Source organism: Oncorhynchus mykiss, chromosome 5 (genome assembly GCF_013265735.2).
Source record: "Oncorhynchus mykiss isolate Arlee chromosome 5, USDA_OmykA_1.1, whole genome shotgun sequence".
Lineage (NCBI taxonomy): Eukaryota > Metazoa > Chordata > Actinopteri > Salmoniformes > Salmonidae > Oncorhynchus > Oncorhynchus mykiss.
In genome coordinates, this window is record NC_048569.1 from 83,779,962 (window position 1) to 83,802,961 (window position 23,000).

The 23,000-nt window shown below is 41.0% G+C and overlaps 1 protein-coding gene, 1 long non-coding RNA gene and 1 pseudogene across 2 annotated transcripts; 2 read left to right on the forward strand and 1 right to left on the reverse strand.

Annotated features, from left to right (window-relative positions):
• Positions 1-1,729: 1,729 nt before the first annotated feature.
• On the forward strand, positions 1,730-6,872 carry LOC110524683 (uncharacterized protein C1orf87). The gene is made up of 7 exons (XM_021604539.2): positions 1,730-3,620; positions 3,904-4,051; positions 4,397-4,528; positions 5,045-5,293; positions 5,967-6,038; positions 6,138-6,291; positions 6,563-6,872. Exons 1-7 carry the CDS (start codon positions 3,517-3,519, stop codon positions 6,727-6,729), a joined length of 1,026 nt encoding a protein of 341 aa, XP_021460214.2. The 5' UTR covers positions 1,730-3,516; the 3' UTR covers positions 6,730-6,872.
• A 1,740-nt stretch (positions 6,873-8,612) lies between these two features.
• Positions 8,613-14,396, forward strand: LOC110524684. The gene is made up of 3 exons (XR_002473631.2): positions 8,613-9,103; positions 9,349-9,459; positions 13,576-14,396. It is a non-coding gene; the product is annotated as an uncharacterized LOC110524684 (long non-coding RNA).
• A 4,458-nt stretch (positions 14,397-18,854) lies between these two features.
• Positions 18,855-20,544, reverse strand: LOC110523023 (annotated as a pseudogene).
• Between the last annotated feature and the right edge of the window lie 2,456 nt (positions 20,545-23,000).

The window sequence follows — 23,000 nt, forward strand, 5'->3', positions numbered from 1 at the left end:
CGACTGACTTTTCAGTTTGGATAGTGATTTCACGCTTTACCCACACCTACCCAAATGCACCTTTGAGGATTCTGCCGTCTGTAATCGGGCCCTTAATTAACTGGTGTCCGATATCCGCTGAATCTCTCTTCTCTTTTCCGAACTGCACCTCACGCACACACCTGCTTAGCCTTTTTGTGAGTGCTCGTTTGATCATTAAGATCAGGGATTTACCATTTGACTTTCACACTTCAATCGTATTAGGACGTTTAAAGGGGGATGGGGGCGTGTAGAGACTAACAATGCACTGAAGAATGAGGAGTCATTTCCACAGTCATTACCGTGGGTTCACGGTTTAATTCCTGCAAATCAAAGGGGGGACCACATTGGGGTAGTAGACTATATTGAGAAATGTGTATCCTAGGCCCCCAAACCCTTCAAGGGAACAGCACAAAAGGCAGGCAGGCAATGTCCCACTGGCTATATACACTACATGAACAAAAGTACCTGCTCGTCGAACATCTCATTCCAAAATCATGAATATGGAGTTGGTCCCTCCTTTGCTGCCATAAAAGCCTCCACTCTTCTAGATGTTGGAACATTGCTGCAGGGACTTGCTTCCGGTCAGCCACAAGAGCATTAGTGAGGTTGGGCACTAATGTTGGGCGATTAGGCCTGGCTTGCAGTCTGTGTTCCAATTCATCTGAAAGCTGTTCGATGGGGTTGAGGTCAGGACTCTGTGTAGGCCAGTCAAGCACAGAATTGTCTAGAATGTCATTGTATGCTGCAACATTAAGATTTCCCTTCACTGGAACTAAGGGGCCTAGCCCAAACCATGAAAAACAGCCCCAGACCATTATTCCTCCTCCACCAAACTTTAGAGTTGGCACTATGCATTGGGGGAAGAAGCGTTCTCCTGGCATTCGCCAAACCCAGGTTTGTCCGTCGGACTGCCAGATGGTGAAGGGTGATTCATCACATCATAGAATGCGTTTCCACTGCTCAAGTGTCAGTTGCCGTCGAGCTTTACACCACTCCAGCCGATGCTTGGCATTGCACATGGTGAGCTTAGGCTTGTGTTGCGGCTGTTCGGCCATGAAACCCATTTTATGAAGATCCCGAATACCAGTTCTTGTGTTGACGTTACTTCCAGAGGCAGTTTGCAACTCGGTAGTGAGTGTCGATTGTTATGCGTTAAGTGCTTCAGCACTCGGCGTCCCCGTTCTGTGAGCTTGTGTGGCCTACTGCCTCATGGCTGAGCCATTGTTGCTCCTAGATGTTTCACCTTCACAATAACAGCACTTACAGTTGACCGGGGAAGCTCTAGCAGGGCAGAAATTTGATGAACTGACTTGTTGGAAAGTTAGCATCCTATGACGGTGCCAGGTTTAAAGTCACTGAGCTCTTCAGTAAGGCCATTCTACTGCCAATGTTTGTCTATGGAGATTGCATGGCTGTGTGCTCGATTTTATACACCTGTCAGCAACAGTTGTGGCTAGTAGACAAATCCAATTTGAAGACAAATCGACTAATTTGAAGAGGTGTCCACATACTTTTGCATATACAGTATCAATCAAAAGTTTGGCCACACCTACACATTCTAGGGTTTTTCTCTATTTTTACTATTTTCCACATTGTGGAATAATAGTGAAGACATCACAACTATGAAATAACACATATGGAAACATCTAGCAACCAAAAAAAGTGTTTATATTTTATATTTGAGATTCTTCAAAGTAGACACCCTTTGCCTTGATGACAGCTTTGCACACTCTTGGCATTCTCACAACCAGTTGTGTTGTGACACGGTAGGGTTGGTATACAGAAGATTGCCGTATTTGGGCTATTGCAGCAAATGAATGCTTCACATAGTTCAAGTAACAGACAAATCTCAACATCAACTGTTCAGAGGAGACTGCTTGAATCAGTCCTTCATGGTCGAATTGCTGCAAAAAAACAACTACTAAAGGACACCAATAATAAGAAGAGACTTGATTGGCCCAAGAAACATGAGCAATGGACACTAGAATGGTGGAGTCCAAATGCCAGATATGGCAAAAAATTCTGTGCTGTATTCCATGACTTAATCAAAAGATTACAATGGTACTAGAACTTGAATGATTCAGACTGTTTTCCATAAGGAATATAAAGTAAGTATGTCAATTAGGCTCCCTCTTTATCTATATCCAGGCCTCTTATCAAGAGTTAGGCCTGTTTCCTTATCATGGACACACATTTAATTAGAAATCCATTCCAATTAATGATGATTTAATGAATTCACAGTTAGTCTGGCTCAAGTAGTAGGACAGATTTCCCTTTTCGGTAAAGCTAGAATGGGCTTTAGAATGGGGACAACACACTCAGTTGTTTCCAAACAAACAAACACACAAAGAAAAACTTTTTTATCACAGGATATGACATAAGATTTTAGAGAAACCTGATCAACAAAAACTGAAAAATAAATAAACAAAAGCTAAATAAAATAAATAAACAAAAACTGATAAACAAAAACAAAAAAAGATTATGTTCGACAGGTGTGTTCAAGGCTATGGAAGTTCCATGGGGTTCAAAACCATGTACCACCACCTCATTGTAATGATTCATTTGAACTGACTAGCAATGGATCTTAAAAACAAGTTATTTCTCTCTCTCTCCATTCAGTCCTGTTCATCTTGCTCTGTTTCCCCGTCCCCATGCTTTATTATTTTTCCCTGATGCAGGCCGTGTCAATAAAAACACACTGCCATAAATCACCAAAGTCTGTACACTTAGATAACTCTCTCACCCAGGCCAGCTAGTCATTTGACACACACAAGGTCATCTGGGTCGTATTCATTAGGCACAAACAAGAAAAAAAATGGCCCGAATGCTTAGGAACTGTCTGTCCAACAAGAAAGTTGTCCAATAAGAAATGCTCGTTTTCATTTTCCATTATTGATTATGAGCCTGCTGAGCACTGGGCCTATGTTGCTGCTCTGCTCGCAGCTCAGGGGAGAGGCGGGATAAGGCAGGTAACCAAGGTGCAGAAAGGACATACACAGCACAGAAGCCAGAAGTTTTATGAGACAGTCTACCTAGCTTCACCCTTCACACAGAGGGCTTCACAGTACAGTACATTAGCACCTGATGATTGATTGAGATGATGGACATAGCTCATGGTGAAATAATCTACATGGTGATTTTCAAAGGTTAACATATAGCCTAGGTGTGGACGTGTAAGGACTAATTGCTCATGTGAGTAATACTCTTTACTCTGTGATATGTAGTGGCTGTGAGGCATTGGCCTGTGTCCAATATGGAACACAGCCAAATATATTTCACAATGCTGTGTAGAAGAGAGATGGTTAAATAATCATAGCACTCAGAACAATGGACAAACAGTCAAATTATTTCATTTATCATTTTCAGGGAAGAATTCTGTGAAACCTTGACTGCCTTCTTCTGCTCTGTAATCTATTCTGACCAATTGAATCTGACCTGTTTTCCTCTCCCTCCATCTCTCTCTAGGGGATCCCTACATATCTCATTACCTGTATCATGGCCCTGAGAAATACCTCTGGAACTAAAGCAGTCCCCAGACTAGTTGTCAAGATCATAGGCAGCAAACAGGTCAAGTATTTCATCACAGAAGAGACAGACAAGTGAGTTGAATCAGGTCGATCAAAGATCAAGCTGTGTTCTAAGAATGGAATGGCATAAAATAGAATAGAATAACATACAATAGATTGGAATAGAATAGAAAAACATAGAATACTATACAACAGAATTAATACTTTACTTTTCATTATTGTGAGAAACAGAAATCTAAAGTAAAGTAGCAGTAAAGTCTCAATGGTAATTCTGCTTCAAAACACTACATCTTACACATGCTTATTACTGTGACTTAACTGGATCTCGATGCATGTCTCTTTAACTTTGCACAAGGGTGAATAAAGCAGCTATTCCTCTGGCCGTTGTGGATAATGTGATGAAGGAACCACCAGACAAACAGGACTCTATAGTGACCAGGTCACACAGACAAGCTGAGGCTGAGGGGGGTGTGGGGTCAGCTTTTCAGGCTGAGCTCCACAAGGTAAACCCTGAACAGTAATATAGGGGTTCTACTTATGTCATTAAGTTATGTTATTATTATTATTATTATTATTATTTATCATGTAGCTTAGAAAAATACACAATTGTACATTATTTAAAAAATGGTATCTACCCTCTTTTAAATGTTGAATAAAAAAATAAAATATATAACAATAATACATAGTGAAAAAATGACATTGAATGAGTAGTATATTTCAAGATAGATAGACAAAGGTGACATAAACCCTATGGTTACGGGATTTCATTGATGTGTATAGTACATTGTGCACAGTGAGCTGTATCTTTCTAGTGGAGAGCTCAAAACAGTGTTGGGTTCACTTTACAGGCCTCAAACAGGCTGTGTATGACAGCTCCCTCTGGTGACCGTTCCCTGTCCTACATCCATCAGAAGAACCCAGCTGTCATAAGAACTAAACTCAAAGTAGGAACAGCAGCAAGGGCATCTGAGGAGGAAAAGGTTGGTCCAAACTACGGCCTAACTGTGATCACTTGATTTCATTTTTATTTTACTCAAACAAAACCGTGGTCTGCACAGTGATCACCACTTTCATACATAAAACAGATGATACGCACGCTTCATGAAGTTGTATGGCATTGTTTATTTCTACTGATTATCACGTCCTACTGGTGTGGAGCTCAACAAAGGCTTATTCTGATTCCGCACCATAGAAATATAATCATTCTATATAAATATATTTCTATGTAGCTCACTAGTGGTTAGAGCATTGGGCCAGTATCTGAAAGGTTGCTGGATCGAATCACCGAGCTGACAAGGTAAAACTCTTTCATTCTGCCCCTGAGCAAGGCAGTTAACCCACTGTTCCACGGGCACCGAAGACGTGGATGTCGATTATGGCAGCCCCCCGCACCTCTCTATTCAGAAGGGTTGGGTTAAATGTGGAAGACACATTTCAATTGAATGCATTCAATTGTATAACTTACTAAGTACCCTCCTTTCCCCACATCCACACAGAGAGATCTACCAGAGGAAGAACAGGAAGACTGTCTCTCATTGGCCATCAGTGAGCAGCTGGCTGACTGGCAGGCTTCTTCACCCCTGAGGACCATTCAGGAGGAAGTGGTTGCAATTGACTCTGCCCTCAAAGGGACCATCAGCCAATCACAGATCACTCAGGCGTTTCTGAGACACGAGGTTCCACTGAAATTACCAACATTCCGTCAGCTCCTCCTAACGTTCTGTGATGCTGACCATCCAGATCAGGTAGGGTTGAAATTAAACATCACAAAGGAGTTTATTTAGGGTCTTGTTTTTTATAGGAAATACTTGTGGTTCACCACTTCAAGTATTACTGCAGCATGGCATTCAAGGTAGTGGCAAGCAGAAGGCCTACAGTAAAATAAGTTGACTGTTACAACATTTTATAGTTTATAGTTAATATTTCATTCACATCAGTGCAACTGTATGAGAGCCTGACACTAGTATCTATTGTATGACATTATTCTCATACTTAATATAATGTTTACATACCCTACATTACTCATCTCATATGTATATACTGTACTCTATACCATCTAATGCATCTTGCCATCTTTATGTAATACATGTATCACTAGCCACTTTAAACTATGCCACTTTTATGTTTACATACCCTACATTACTCATCTCATATGTATATACTGAACTCATCCCATCTACTGCATCTTGCCTATGCCGTTCTGTACCATCACTCATTCATATATCTTTATGTACATATTCTTTATCCCTTTACACTTGTGTGTATAAGGTAGCAGTTGTGGAATTGTTAGGTTAGATTACTCGTTGGTTACTACTGCATTGTCGGAACTAGAAGCACAAGCATTTCGCTACACTCGCATTAACATCTGCTAACCATGTGTATGTGACAAATAACATTTGATTTGATTTGATATTTTAGGTGCATTACAAAGACCTTGTACAATTCCTCAGTGGTATTGTGTTACCCAAAGAGCTACAAGATGACATTAAGGTTCTCTATTCTCTTCCATTCTCTTCTTTCTCAGCCCTTGCATCTCTATAGTTCTCTTCTGTAAAATCTTGCTGAAAGTCCTCGTTGATATTTTGACAGGCAGAGTTTGGGCATGTGTCACACACATCAGAAGTCCCCAAGGGTTGCACTGAGCCCCCACCAGCTTCTGTGGATCCCATGGAAACAGAAAGATGGCTCCAAAGGTTCCAGAGAATGGAGAGAGCCATGCACATATGTGACAGCCAGAACACCGGTACGGTTTTAAAAGTTGATAGGTCAAAATAATTCATAAGGGGCTGTTTTACCTGAAATATAGGGAACTATCGTAACATAACTTGCAGTTATGTACTAAATTCAAAACATTTTTTTTAACCACTGATATAATTCTGATGATAAATATAGAATTCTAAATGAATTGGGGATATTATTTAATGTACAGTAAACATTCATTTCAGAGAGACATCATCACTAATGAGCTATACTACAAGTATATGACAGAATTGGGAATCTGTCTGCCATTTCAGGTTACATAGACCAGGACAAAGCCAGACGTCTGATTCAGAACTACAACCACATCTTCAACCTGAACCTGAGTCCCCTGAGGATCAGTGAGGTCACCTACTGTCATGGAGGGAGAAGACAGGGCAAAGTCCACCTGGACACAGCCCTACAGTACCTAAAGGAACTGTGATGAAGGTGTTTGGTGAGGACTTGTAATACTGTATGTGTGGGGTGTGGTGTGTGTTGAAGACTAGGTTTTTGTCTATAAGTAAATATTGGCATTATCTTTGTAGTAGCTACTATGTAATGTGAGTCTTGTTTAGAAAGCTACATTTGGGCAGAAAATAAAACATTTTTCTCTATACACTTTCACTCGATTACTTCCAGTTCATTACTGTATTAATAATTTGGTGCTCTAGCTGTGAATCACATCGGACTAGTCAATCCATCCAGTGCAAGGGCTTGAAAATAACTGAAGCCTCAACCCAATGCCCATCGGTACCAGATCAGTCCCAGGCCCAGTTGCGTATTGATCATTTAGACATTTAGTGGCCCTTTTGGGTACTTTGGATTATCATAGGTGTCTGTAATTATCCCTGACTTATCACATGTAAAATATTTCACAAATAAACATGTAATGATAATGCTGTGAAACATTATCTTAAATTTAAACCATTAACTTAGTTAATACCATTGGTGTTTAATATGAGGGTTTCAGCATGAAATGTATTTTTACATTGTTAATATGTTTTGATGTCAATGTTTTGACGTCAAACTGGTGGCAGTTGTGAAAAAAGTAAATAGTTGGAAGACTTGCAGAGTTAATGGAAAATAATTCCATTGTTGATTAGATGCTTTTTTTTTAAAATTAATTAGGCTATTTTCTGTTGAACCATATGGTCTATCTACTAGAATCTCATGGACAATATGGACACAGATATAAAACATGTATACTTTTTATGAATACATTTTTTACAGTTATCCAAGTATAAATTACCAAAGTTACCACAGGTTGTCATATATTTTCTGTTAATTACCCAAATTACTGAAGATTCTGGTAACTTTGGTAAATTACCGGTAGCTTTGCAACCCTATATGAGACTTTCTACTAATACTAGCTGAAAGATAGTGGCTGTGGTCGTAATGAAGACTGGACAGGTGTAGAAACATTTATTCTGCAAGCAATGTTATCAAGTTGTGTAATACTTCGCCTGTCTCTTTTTGCATCTCACCTGCATTTCCTCACCAAGGCCTCACAGTTCTTCATGTTGTCCATCAGATAGTTGTGGTAGCCACGGAACTTCATGCCGTTGTCTAGGAAACGCTGGACAATCTCATCCTGGTCATCAAGGTGTCCTTTGTCCACTCTGTGGAGCATCTACAGGTGGTCCAACTCCCGTCTGCCCAAAGACTTTCTTCATTATTTATACAACAACACATTTAGACTTTCTTTGTGAACAGGGCAATCAATTGCAAATGACTGTGTTCCAGTTTCATGAAAATAAATAATAGTGCAACGACAGGCATTCCATAAGACTCCTATAGCCTACCTGCTCCTGTTCCAGCATCCTCAATGTCCCATATATATGAGTTCAGCCTTCCCGTCCACCCTACCCAACGTGGATATGATCAGTGAGCAGAGACAGACCCTCCTGCAACCCTGTCCACACCTAAATAGAAGAGGCTATTTCAGCCACTCATGGAGGACAAAGTTGATTTTAAAATAAATATTTGTTTTGAAAAACCAATTTGTTTCAGCGTGTAGCCTTCATCTGGGTTTTACAGACAGAAGTGGACGTTTGGGACATGCTGTAGAAAAAAAAGAGGCTTTTCGTCAACACCTCCTATGGCTCTCCCCCAGTCAAGCTCCACAGCAGGTCAGGGGCTACCAGGACAGTCAGTATAGCCAGGACTAACAGCCACAGCATCAGTCTCACCAGATTCAGCACACACCACTGGGCCCACTGAAGCATTGTATCTGGATAGAATAGGTCCTAAGGGTGGTCAATATAGTGGCATCAATACAATGATCCTATTGAATTATTCTGATTCTATGTGGAATTCTCTGTGCATCAATGTCGGTATAATTTGGAGTGAAAACAGAGAAAATGAAGAAGAAAATGAAGGCGTTATGAATAGTGTCTTATCTTTTGTCCACTCGCCTTGCTATCTCGAAATAAAACTGCCTGATGTTTTTGTTGTTGTGCTCTAGAATCCAGAGGTAATTTAGAACATCGGGTGACTGGTTCATTCTACTCCTATGTGTTCGTACCTTCGAGTTCAGCACTATCTAGCATTGGTCAGCGGCACTTCCAGTTACAAGATGGGAAAATAACAATTATGCAAACTAAACAATTTGTATGGATTAACGCAAAGACATTTAAAATCTAGGCTAGCCGACTGCTTGAAATCATACTATCTTTCGGGGAAGGTGTATTGCTGTTAAGAATGTTAATAAACCACTCCCATGAAGCAATGGACAACAAGGATGTATTTGATTGTTTCATTTCTGTGAAACCGAAAGTAAAATATCGACTTGAGGAGAGCAACTGAAAAACTGTTTGGTAAGCTTTATTCTACAACTACGTTAAGTATTCGTACCTGTTGTTTCTTGTTTTATATGTTGAAGAATGAGCCAGTGCTCGAGAGCCTATGGCTGTAAAGTTGTCTGCCTAGTGACGACAGGTAGCTCAGTAAACGCCTGAGTTTTGAACTTCATTGAACATAACTACATTATTGTACTACAGTAGCCGTAAATGCCTGAGGTTTGAACATCATTGAACATAACTACATTATTGTACTACAACAGATATTTATTGTTGAAGTATCCAGCAGCAAAGACAGATGATGGGGAAAGAGAACCAACATAGACCATTAACCATGAGCTATAGAGACGCCCTTCAAACACCATCTAACAAAGGTGAGCTTTCTTTTTTAAATGAGATAGGGTACTATATTTTGTAAGACCAGTTTATGACAACCCAACCTTTTTGCTTTGGGGAGGGTTGTGTGTTTTTTATTGGGCACAGGGAAGGGTAGTGTGTTTTCCCCCGGTTTACATTCACTCTTTTGCAGATGTGACTATTTAATGTATTCCATCCTAGCCTCCACTATATCAAGGTGTTTTGGTATTTCCCTTATGCTCTATGGTTTTCCTGCTCTCTAACTTTTAATAAAAAACTGGGTGGTTTGAGCCCTGAATGCTGATTGGCTGACAGCGGTGGCATAACAGACTGACAAAACATATATTTTTACTGCTTAAATTACATTGGTAACTTCTTTATAATAGCAATAAGGCACCTCAGGGGTTTGTGGTATATGGCCAATGTTCTTATCCGTGATCCTTCGTGCATAACACCAGCCCTTAGCCGTGGTATATTGGCCATATACCACACCCTCTCGTGGCTTATTGCTTAACTATACCACAGGTCAATATATTCTACCAGTCTAACCTTCTATCCTGCCCTCTATCCACCATTCATCGTGACAATAGTGGTAAGGTTGATCGTTTCTCCAGATCTGCAGAAGGCTTACTACTAGCGGTCAAGCAACACATAAAAGCAACCTGCACAAATGTTCCATATGAATTCACTAGAACAAATAGGAATAGCTAATAGGCAGTGGAGGCTAGGTGCATCATTGGACATGAATGAGACAAGCAGCTCAAAAGGCTCCCCTAATGATCTTGTTTAGGAACAATACAATTATCCAGTGGCGTGTATGCTTGGATGCCAAGGAAAGCCAGGCTTCCCCAAAACATTTACCAAGAACAAAACATATATACCTTTTTTTAATCTTTAATCTCTCTATGTTTCATACATTTCCTTCAATTCGCAAGAGGCTGAATGTATTTCACTGGAGAAAGCATCCGAGCGAAAGAAAAAGCACCTCTCTGTCTTACTACGTGAAGCACATCTATCTGATGCTGTCTGGTCAAAATTAATATGACATTGTTTCTGCCCATTGCATTGAATGCAATGGAAGCCAGCAGACATTTGGCTTCCCTTGATAAAAAATAAAAAAAAGCTCAACTGTGAATGGTCCTGTTGCAAAAAAAAAAAAAAAAAGTGTCAGGCTTGCTAAAATCGTCCCTTTCTTAAATTAGGCATGGATGGAGACAGGGAATTGAACTTGTGGTTTTACTTAATTCTCCGTACTGGCTAATGATTATAACAGCGATTCTGATTCAACCATAAATTCATACATTGTGCCCCTGGCCTGTGGATGGAAGTTCAACATGTAGCTAAATGTAGCTAGCTGTCAACTAGCTGGTAGCCTAGGACAACAAAAACTAAAAGCATGTAGAGTCATAGACCGTTTGAGTAACATGAAAGAGAGGAGGATGGCATTGGCGATTCTCTTTTTCTACTTACACACACACATAAATTAGTACCATGGATGATATTTTGCTGACGTTGATTGGACTAAATTGTTTTTTGTATCTTGGTTATCACTGTACTAGACTAAGCATAGGTGATTTGATGTTGAAATGGTGCTGGAATAGGGGAGTCAGCTCCTGTTTCCTCTACGACTTGCAGTAACTCTTCTGTGTTCTAAATCAATAGTTGTTTAGTAGTCTGAAAATATTAACTTGATTGGCCATGTAAATGTATGTTACATGCGATATGCTTTGTAGACTCCACCACGTATTGTCTTGGCCTTAGGCCTACAGTGCATTCGGAAAGTATTCAAACCCCTTCCCTTTTCCACATTTTGTTACGTTACAGCCTTATTCTAAAATTGATTAAATAGTTTTTTTCCCTCGTCAATCTACCCCATAATGACAAAGCAAAAACAGATTTTTAGAAATGTTTGCACATTAAAAAACAGAAATACCTTATTTACATACTGTAACTAATCAGACCCTTTGTTATAAGACTCAAACTTGAGCTCAGGTGCATCCTGTTTCCATTGATCATCCTTGAGATGTTTCTACAACTTGATTGGAGTCCACCTGTGGTAAATTCATTTGATTGGACATGATTTGGAAAGGCACACGCCTGTCTATATAGGGTCCCACAGTTGACAGTGCATGTCAGAGCAAAAACCAAGTCATGAGGTCGATGGATTTGTCTGTAGAGCTCCGAGACAGGATTGTGTCGAGTCACAGATCTGGGGAAGGGTACCAAAAAATGTCTGCAGCATTGAAGGTCCCCGAGAACACAGTGTTCACCGTCATTCTTAAATGGAAGAGGTTTGGAACCACCAAGACACTTCCTAGAGCTGGCTGCCTGGCTAAACTGAGCAAGCAGGGGAGAAGGTCCTTGGTCAGGGAGGTAACCAAGAACCTTATGGTCACTCTGACAGAGCTCCAGAGTTCCTCTGTGGAAATGGGAGAATCTTCCAGAAAGACAACCATCTCTGCAGAACTCCACCAATCAGGCCTTAATGGTAGAGTGGCCAGACGGAAGCCACTCCTCATTAAAAGGCACATGACAGCCCGCTTGGAGTTTGCCAAAAGGCACCTAAAGGACTCTCAGACCATGAGTAACAAGTTTATCTGGTCGGATGAAACCCAGATTGAACTCTTTGGCCTGAATGCCAAGTGTCACGTCTGGAGGAAACATGGCACCATCCCTATGATGAAGCATGGTGGCAGCATCATGCTGTGGGGATGTTTTCCAGCGGCATGGACTGGGAGACTAGTCAGGATCGAGGGAAAGATGAATGGAGCAAAGTATCAAAAGGTGCTTCAACAAAGTATTAAGTAAAGGGTCTGAATACTTATGTAAATGTCATATTTGTTTTTATTTGTAATAAATTAGCTACAATTTCTAAAAGCCTTTTTTTGCTTTGTCATTATGAGGTATTTTGTGTAGATTGATGAGGATTTTTTTTATTTGATCCATTTTAGAATAAGGCTGTAACTGTGGAAAAAATGTGGAAAAAGTCAAGGGGTCTGAATTCTTTCCGAATGCACTGTATATATCGGTGGCAAGGCATATGAACTAACAGGTTATAGAGCAAACAACTCAATTTCACAGCACATAGGTTGTAATATGGCTTTTTTCACTCTGGTTTGCTTTCCCTGGTGATTTTACCTAAGCACCGCCATTGCAATTATCCTCCATAGAATTTATTTTCCAATTTACAGATTATGTGAATATTCTAAAATCTACATAAAACAATATACGCATTTTCCTACTGGAGATGTGTTTCCAACTGACTTATTGTGGATAAACGGCTGTGCGTGATGACTAGTGCACATAAAAATAACTTCTGCAGTTAAATTCTCATGTACCGAATGAAAAATACAAGTTAAATGGGTTCCATGGCATTATCAACATTACTGATGGTTTTGTCACAAAAACTGTTGCGTTTTATAGCAAATGTGCGCATTATTAACAGCAGCCATCGATCATCATGTCACCAGAATAAGACCCTCAATATTGATTGGACACTCACCACCTTGGATACTCACCACCCTGTGAAGTTCAGAATTTCTTTAATCTGCTAATCAACTGCATGCTTTCACGAGTCGTAGTGGGAGGACCACTTAACATTAACACGACTCCCAAGTTTACTTCGACATGGTCATTATATCAATATTTGTGCATAAAGGCGTTTCCACTGCCATTTCACACATAATTCATTTTACACACAAAAATATCCAACCATGTCGACCAAACAAATTGTCTGTCGGCATTTATAAAATTCTACCAGCATTTGTCGTTTCATCAGCCCAGTTTTTTAAAATTAATGAAATGTTTGTATGAAAACCTGGTAAGTGTCTGCAGCCGGCTCTTGTAGTGTAATGAGACAGACAGGGAGAGCGAGCTCGTCCATGGTGCTGGACGAACCCTCAACCTTGTGGCCGTTACATGCTGACCACACCGCTCACATTACGTGTGCGAGCTTTCTAATTCTGAGGGGAGAGATTCTGCAAGTGATTTACAGTACAAGGGGAGTCATGATTGGATCAGACCCCCCCCCAGTACATTTTTAACTATCCCTAATTTGGTTATATTACAACAATGAGAGGATAGCACCTGAGTGAAACCTCATAAGATGATTATCTTTTATTTTTCTTAAAAAGTAAGGACTTCTGCTAGACCAGTAGCCCCTACTACTGCCCAGAACAGTTACCTGACCAGACTGAAGAGCAGCCTCCATGACCTGATGAACCAGCACCCAGAGGGAGTACCCCTTTCCCGTATGAGTCAGGCCTGCTCTCTCCTCCTGCACCCGGAGGTACTTAAGCCCTATCCCTCCACCAGGTACCTCTTGGCCTCCCTCCCCGCTGTGGTGAGGCTTCAGGGGATCGGGGTACAGACCCTGGTGCTCCCAGCACTAAGCCATTGTGGAGGTGGGACGGATGCTGGTCGTGTTGATTGTCGCTAGCCTTCTCGACCTATGCCAAGCAGGGACCAGGCCGTCCGCAAAGAGACTGATTTCAAGATTCCAATCAAAGCCAAGACAACGGAAGAACCTCAAATGTACACAGCCCATAACGATATCAGGGAAAAGCATTAGGGAAGTCTACATACAAGACAATGGTACGTCTTACAAGACAATCAACACATTCTTACCATGAAAGCACACTCCTGTGAATTACAGATGTATGATTTTTTTACATTTTTAGACTGTGGCAATACAATTTATTCAATTATTTTATATTTATGATACATCATGGAAAACAAGATTTCACTTTAAAGTGTACATGTTTGAACATAGATACTTTGTGCCCAATTTTATTCATGTTTGACAGATTTTATACAAGTAAACCTAGAACGCTACATAAACCAATCACTGTTTTGCAGCGTCAATTTGATTATATTTTTCTTAGCATGATAAGCGACATACTTTATCATATAATAACAGTTTTCTAAACATTTGAATAAAACATTCTGAAAAACATGGAAAGTGCTTTTTTTGCCTCAAACTGAACAGGCAAGGTCTATTCTATCATGTTAAGATCACATCCATTCAACAGCACTGTACAATAACACACCACCTCTTCAACACTCTAGTCATCTTACTTTCCCACACAACCTATAACATACAGTACAATAAAGTCAAAATAAACCAAAAACTTTGAATGACACTGAGGGGCAACGTTGTTACATTTAATGCCTGTTTGCCTGAGGCTGATGCCGTGCAGGTGTTGGTATGCATGCATACACACATTCATTCACACGTAAACAGTGCCATACATTCACTCTCGGGAACTGTGGGGGGGATCTTGGAGGACTGGTGGCCTGGCGGTTGGGAACTTGGGCCGGTGGCTGATGGACCCGGCCCAGGAACCTCTGTTTTTGACCATGTGGGAGAACTGTCGACATGCCCTTGGGCAGGACGTTGACCCTGGTTGCTTCTGTGGGTCCCTCTGGATGGGAGTCTGTTAGATGACAATGTAATGTAAATGTTGAGCGGCTTCACTGCAGATAGATTGTATGTTTAATATTCAATCAAATAAAAATGTAAAAAGTGCTCACGGTGCTATACGGCTGTCTCCATACCGATTCACCTTTACCTCCTCTCCCTCTAGTCTACTTTGTTTTAACATGATTACTCCACCACAGGGCAAGCTGTAGCAGTTACCCAAGATGGTTATCAAACTCTGTCAACATCATTAGTCAAAGGGCAAGAAATATTGTCACTACCTCGCTCTCCAACCAAGGGGCTTTAATTAAGGAGCAAACTGAACTGAAGATAACATTCTGCAACTCTTGGAAGTTGATAGAAATGTATTTTGTTCAAACCAACACATTTCGGCTCATAGACACTGTTCTTCAAGAGTTGTTGAATTTCCTCTTTACTTCAACATCTCATTAGTTATAAAAATCCCTTGATAATTAAAGTCGTTCACACAGCACGTTTTGAGATGAGCTAAGTTTAATTCCATTATTCACCCTGCTGCCCTAGCATTTTCATTAGCTAGCATTTAGTTTAGTTTCACTTAGTTTCATCATATTATTCACTCATTAGTTTCATCATATTATTCACTCATTAGTTTCATCATATTATTCACTCATTGGTAGACAATCTTGGCCTATGTGCTTACTAAACTCAGGTTGGGTTTTGATACAGATGCTTGATACCTACGGCCCCTGGTCTCAGTGTTTGGAGTCAAGGCTGTGACAGAGCATGGTGAAGGGTTTGGGTTTGTGGATCAGGTTGAAGAATGCCCTCCGTGTCCTGGGGAGAAGGGTTGGGGGCCCAGGATAAACACAGGTGCTGCAGCAGGGATGTGAAGAACACAGACAGATCCACCTGGCCAGCGACTCCCCCAGACACACCCACGGGCCTTCAGAGGACAGGGAGCCAGTCAAATCAGGGTTGGGGTCCTTTTCAATTCAGTCAATTTAGGAAGTAAATTGAAATTCTAAAAATTACTCAATGCTACTCAGATAATTTTTTTTTTATAATTTCAGTTTACTTCTTGAAATGACCCCAACCCTGGGCAAGGCAAAATGCTGTAGAGATGAGGTACTAGGTAAAGAAAGGAGATGCACACACATAATATTGCTGCTCCCTAGTGCTTTTCAGTCCTGCAATATGATTACAAACAATGTTCCGGCTTCACAGAAGTCTTCCTCAGGTGGAACTAGGATGTGTGTTCCGAGGAGGAACTAACCACAAAAAACACTCAAAGATCACAGAGACACACAGTTTCAACACACAAACACATACAGTGCATTCAGAAAGTTATTCAGACCCCTTGACTTTTTCACATTAGTTTTATTCTAATATTGATAAATGTGTTTTTTTCCCCTCATCAACCTACACACAATACCGCATAGTGACAAAGCAAGAACAGGTTGTTAGAAAATTCTGCAAAAAAAACTGAAATATTACATTTGCATAAGTATTCAGACCCTTACTCAGTACATTGTTGAAGCACCGTTGGTAGTGATTACAATTTGGTTTCCTCAGACCAGAAAATCAGCCAAGCAGGCCTTTTTACTGAGTGGCTTCCGTCTGGCCCCTCTACCACAAAGGCCTGATCAGTGGAGTTCTGCAAAGATTGTTGTCATTCTGGAAGGTTCTCCCATCTCCAGAGAGGAACTCTGGAGCTCTGTCAGAGTGACCATCAGGTTCATGGTCACCTCCCTGACCAAGGCCCTTCTCCCTCGATTGCTCAATTTAGCCGGGCGGCCAGCTCTAGGAAGTGTCTTGGTGGATACAAACTTCTTCCATTTAAGAATGGCGGCTGCCACGGTGTTCTTGGGGACCTTCAATGATGCAGACATTTTTTGGTTCCCTTCCCCAGATCTGTGACTCGACACAATCTTGTCTCTGAGCTCTACAGACAATTCCTTCGACCTCATGACTTGGTTTTTGCTCTGACATGCACTGTCAACTGTGGGACCTTATATAGACAGGTGTGTGCCTTTCCAAATCATGTCCAATCAATTGGATTTACCACAGGTGGACTCCATTCAAGTTGTAGAAACATCTCAGTGATGATCATTGGAAACAGGATGTACTTGAGCTCAATTTCTAGTCTCATCGCAAAGGGTCTGAATACTTACGTAAATTACGTGTTTGATTTATAAGAAATTTGCAAACATTTCTAAATACGTGTTTTTCGCATTGTCATAATGGGGTATTGTGTGTAGATTGAGGGGGAAGAAAACTATGTAATCCATTTTAGAATAAGGCTGTAACGTAACAAAATGTGAAAAAAGTCGAGCGGTCTGAATAATTCCCGAAGTCACAATGTGTAATGCATTCAGAAAGTATTCAGATCCCTTTTCCACATGGTTACGTTACAGCCTTACTCTAAAATGTTTCAAATAAATAAATCCTCAGAAATCTACACAATATCCCATAATGACAAAGCAAAAACAGGTCTAGACATTTTTACTAATATATTAAAAATAATAGAAATACCTTATTTAAATAAGTATTTAAACCCTTTGCTATAAGACTCGAAATTGAGCTCAGATGCATCCTGGTTTCCATTGATCATTCTTGAGAATAAGGCTGTAATGTAACAAAATGTGGAAAAAGTCAAGGGGTCTGAATAATTTCCGAATGCACTGTACATACAGTTGAAGTCAGAAGTTTACATACACCTTATAGGCTGACCACACAACTCGGGTCGCGTGCGCTGCAAATTAAATTTAGAAATCTGTTATTCAATTATTGCACACACACTGCTTGCGAGCGTCAACGAGTGTCTGCATTGCCAAGGGCTAAAATAGAAGTCATTCATATTTCTGACGCAGATCGCGCAGCAAGTCCTGCCTCTCCAATCTCCTCATTGGTTTATAGAAGCAGGTACCCACGTGCCATCTCCTCATTGGTTATACCCACGTGGGTGATTGGAAGACAAACTGTTGCCGGTTGTTGTGGTAATACTATGAAAGTTTAGATGCCAATCACCATATAAGTTCAACGATGAAAAGGCCTGGAAGGAGGAGAGATGACTAGAAACGATTCGGTTGACCGTTTTATGTGTGGATTAATTGTCAGAGTAGAGGATTTAGCTGATTTCTTTTGATTTTCCCATGTCAAGCAGAGGCACTGAGTTTGAAGGTAGGCCTTGAAATACATCCACAGGTACACCTCCAATTCACTCAAATGATGTTAATTAGCCTATCAGAAGCTTCTTAATTAAGCCATGACATAATTTTCTGGAATTTTCCAAGCTGTTTAAAGGCACAGTCAACTTAATGTATGTAAACTTCTGACCCACTGGAATTGTGATACAGTGAATTATAAGTGAAATAATCTGTCTGTAAACAATTGTTGGAAAAATTACTTATAGATGTCAAAATAGATGTCCTAACAGACTTGCCAAAACTATAGTTTGGCAACAAGAAATTTGTGGAGTGGTTGAAAAACCTAAGTGTATGTAAACTTCCGACTTCAACTGTACTGTATGTACATACAACAATATTCTCTATATGCCCATATTGTTCTCTCCAAACAAAAAATATAATTTGGGCCAATGAGAAGAGGGACTCATCCAGAGAAAAGGCCAGAAAGTTATCTGGGTACTTCCGGTGGTCTTTTCCCGTCAGGATCGCAGTCAAGTTGACAAAGTTGGTACTCTTTCACAGTAAGGTAGTAGGACACAGGTATCAAATAGCCTGAATTCAGCACTAACTATTGAAAGTAAGTAAAAGCCAACCCTACAATAATGAATTGTATAATACTATTGTTTACTGTAGTTTGTGTCCAGCTGTGTTTCTATGTGGTGCGCATATTTGTGAGCATTGAAAATAATTATTGTAGGACAGAAAACATCAATATTTGTAATGTAAGGCATCAGCTTATGGAAATCCACATTATTTTTTTTTTACAAATAAATCAAACTTCACCTTGAACAGGTGGAAGCCACTGAGCTGGCGGCATGGACCACCCCTAGCAGAACGCAGTTACACCCCCCCCCCGGACCTCATGGACTGTGGCATAGACGTAGGGAAGGGATGCCCTGTTGTCCATTGAGGGGGTGCAGTCAAACCCCAACACATGAAAAATCGAATGACATCGTTCTGGGATTTTTAAATAAACACAGATAAGCAATAGGACAGCAGGACTGAGTCTGAAATGGCTGCCTATTTCCTACATTAATATCAGCACTTTTAATCTCTCACACACACACACCTTGAATGTATGAGTGCTCCATCATGTTGATGAGGCCCCATCTGATGTGAAGGTGGCGTCAGTCCCGGCCAGGAAGAGATCAGCCACCGACAACACCATGTTCTCCTCGAAGTACGCTGAGTCCGGACTCGAGTCCTGCTGCTCCAGAGATCAAGGAATAGTGACAGATATGACATCGTATTTATGACAACAGACAATTGAAACTTGAACAAAAATGTATAGTCTCTATGGTTGCCATGTTTGATAACAGCTAAATCAACCAGGATTCAAAATGTACAAAAATACTATAGTTTATCTATAGTTTTTTAAATTTTTTATTCCAGACTGCAGCTTTAAGGATGACCTCCAGAGAGCCTTCTATTCACAGATTTACCACTTATAGGAAAAAAACAAGCATTATATAAAAGATGGTGTTTGGAGAGACCTATTTGTCACTTAGTTACTCATCTTCTATGGGTCACTTACTCTCTCCATTAGGTAAGAGTCTATGAAGTATCAGAGGTTGTCCCTGTCCAGGGTCTTCCAGTGCTGCCTGGCCACCTCCAATATGAAGCCTTTCAGCTCTGACACATTCCTCTGGATGCTCTGGTGAGGCCCCGGGAAATGTTTCATAAACAGGAACAGATTAAAAGATCTAAAGAAATGTATCAAGCCAAATATTTTGAAAGAAACTACCTGAAAAAACATCAGTTAAATACGGTACACATGATGCTATAATCTTATTTTGAATCTCATTAGCTGTTAAACGTTCCTGTTACTAATATGGTCATTTTTCACCTATTGCCTCTACATATTTTTAGAGTAGTGATACATTACTAGAGTGGCCTATGTCATAAACCTTCATAACTCTACAAGGGCAGACATTTTGGTCAAAGATAAATTCCAAACAAGTCAAATTGCAACCATTCAAATGTTTTATTTATTTCTATGGGTACTCCGTACTCGTACCTGGCCGAGAGCAGATCCAGTCAGGAAGAGATTTTAATTGCGGATATCCAGGAGGCTGTGGAAACGGTGTTCTTGTACTCATAGCAGTCCGAACACCACTGAGCAGATGATGTTGGACACGGCCTTCACGATCACGTGTTGTGGGTTGAATGGATTCTCTTCATGATAAAACCACCACAGATCACAGTGAAAACTTTACACAGCTGGTCAGCGTCCTTCATCACACAACAGTACATATAATATTCCACTGACAAGATTCCAATAAGCCAATAGAAAATGTCTGTGGCACAATCAGGATTACTTTTCGGGGCAGTCCTGTCAAAAACGAATGACCTCCCTCCTTCTGTAGCACCTGTATACGGTAGTGGGCCTCCTCTGTGACCCGATGATCCAGAGATTTCTTGCCCAGACTGAAGGCCTTAAGAGTGAGAAAGGCGAACTTCCTGTTGACACCCAACTTTCCCCTGTAGACATCAAAATCCCTGAGTGGCAAAATAAATCATAGGGTATATCTAGCTGGCACCCTATTGACTATGTAGTGCACAACTTTTGACCAGGGTCGATTGGGCTATGGTCAAAAGTAGTGCACTTGTGATAGACTTTGTGACTTGTCAATGCTTTATATCCATCCTAGCACTTGAGTGCAAGAGACCCAATCAAAACCTTCTGTTCCAGCACTGCAACAATCTTTGATTAATGAAAAGGAAAATGTGTGCTTTTTAGTTACACCTGGTGGCAAATATTGCAGAAATAATTCTGGTACTATCTCAAATAGCGCATGCTACGGGTGGATGCTGCTATGGTGACCAGTGAGCTGAGATAAGGCAGGGCATTAACTAGCAAAGACCTATAGATTACCTGGAGCCAGTGGGTTTGGCGACAAATATAAAGATAGGGCCAGCCAACAACAGCATACAGGTCGCAATGGTGGGTAGTAATGGGGCTTTGGTGACAAAACGGATAGCTCTGTGATAGACTGCATCCAATTTGCTGAGTGTTGGAGGCTATTTTGTAAATGACATCGCCGAAGTCTAGGATAGGCAGGATAGTCAGTTTTACGAGAGTAGGTTTGGCAGCACGAGTGAAGGATGCTTTGTTGCGAAATAGGAAGCCAATTCTAGATTTAATTTTGGATTGGAGATGATTAATGTGAGTCTGGAAGGAGAGTTTACAGTCTAACCAGACACCTAGGTATTTGTAGTTGTCCAGATATTCTAAGTCAGAACCGTCCAGAGTAGTGATAAATGGGTAGGCGGGCAGGTGCGGGCAGTGATCGGTTGAAGAGCATGCATTTAGTTTTACTTGCATTTATGAGCAGTTGGAGGCCACGGAAGGAGAGTTGTATGGCATTTACGCTTGTCTGGAGGTTAGTTAACACAGTGTCCAAAGGGACAGATGTATACAGAATGGTGTCGTCTGCGTAGAGGTGGATCAGAGAATCACCAGCAGCAAGAGCGACTTCATTGATGTATATAGAGAAAAGAGTCGGCCCGAGAATTGAACCCTGTGGCACCCCCATAAAGACTGCCAGAGGTCCAGACAACAGGCCCTCTGATCTGTAACTTCATTTGTTGACTTCTGTAACCGTAAAAGCCTTAGTTTCATGCATGTTAACATTAGAAGCCTCCTCCCTCGGTTTGTTTTATTCACTGCTTTAGCACAGTCTGCAAACCCGGATGTCCTAGCCGTGTCTGAATCCTGGCTTAGGAAGGCCACCAAAAACTCTGACATTTCCATCCCCAACTATAACATTTTCCGACAAGATAGAACTGCCAAAGGATGCGGTGTTGCAATCTACTGCAGAGATAGTAAGACAGAACTCTTCAGGCTATTCATGTCTGTGCCCAAACAATTTGAATTTAAAAAAAGTAGAAGCTCACCTTTCCAGAAACAAGTCTCTCACCATTGCCACTTGCTATAGACCACCTTCTGCCCAGGACACCATATGTGAATTGATTGCCCCCCATCTATCTTCAGAGCTTGTGCTGTTAGGTGACCTAAACTGGGACATGCTTAACACCCCGGTCATCCTACAATCTAAGCTTGATGTCCTCAATCTCAAACAAATGATCAATGAATCCACCAGATACAACTCCAAATCCATAAACACAGGCACCCTCATAGATATCATCCTAACCAACCTGCCCTCCAAATAACCCTCTGCTGTCTTCAACCAGAAGCTCAGCGATCACTGCCTCATTGCCTGCGTCTGAAATGGGTCTGCAGTCAAACGCTCCCTAAAACACTTCAGCGAGCAGGCCTTTCTAATCGACCTGGCCCGGGTATCCTGGAAGGATATTGACCTCATCCTGTTAGTAGAGAATTCCTGGTTATTCTTTAAAAAGTGCTTTCCTCGCCATCTTAAATAAGCTTGCCCCATTCAAAAAAATGTAGAACCAGGAACAGATATAGCCCTTGGTTCACTCCAGACCTGACTGCCCTTGACCAGAACAAAAACATCCTGTGGCGTACTGCACTAGCATCGAATAGCCCCCGCGACATGCAACTTTTCAGGGAAGTTAGGAACCAATATACACAGGCAGTTTGAAAAAGCTAGCCTTTGCTTTCCTAACAGAAATGTGCATCCTGTAGCACAAACTCCAAAATGTTCTGGGACACTAAGGTCGATGGAGAATAAGAGCACCTCCTTCCAGCTGCCCACTGCAGTGAGGCAAGGAAACACTTTCACCACCGATAAATCCACTATAATTGAGCATTTCAATAAGCATTTTTCTACGGCCGGCCATGCTTTCCACCTCCCTACCAACAGCTCAGCATCCCCTGCAGCAAATTTCACCTCTATGGCTTATTTATTGCCTTACCTCCCTAATCTTCTACATTTGCACACACTGTTCATAGATTTTTATATTGTGTTGACTAAGTTTGTTTATGTGCAACTCTGTGTTGTTGTTGATGTCCCGCTGCATTGCCAGGTCGCAGTTGTAAATGAGAACT

Coding starts and splice junctions, on each gene's coding strand:
- LOC110524683 (XM_021604539.2), top strand. CDS start 3,517: ATGGCCCTGAGAAATACCTCTGGAACTAAAGCAGTCCCCAGACTAGTT. Junction 3,621..3,903: donor ATCACAGAAGAGACAGACAA/GTGAGTTGAATC, acceptor ACTTTGCACAAG/GGTGAATAAAGCAGCTATTC. Junction 4,052..4,396: donor TTCAGGCTGAGCTCCACAAG/GTAAACCCTGAA, acceptor TTCACTTTACAG/GCCTCAAACAGGCTGTGTAT.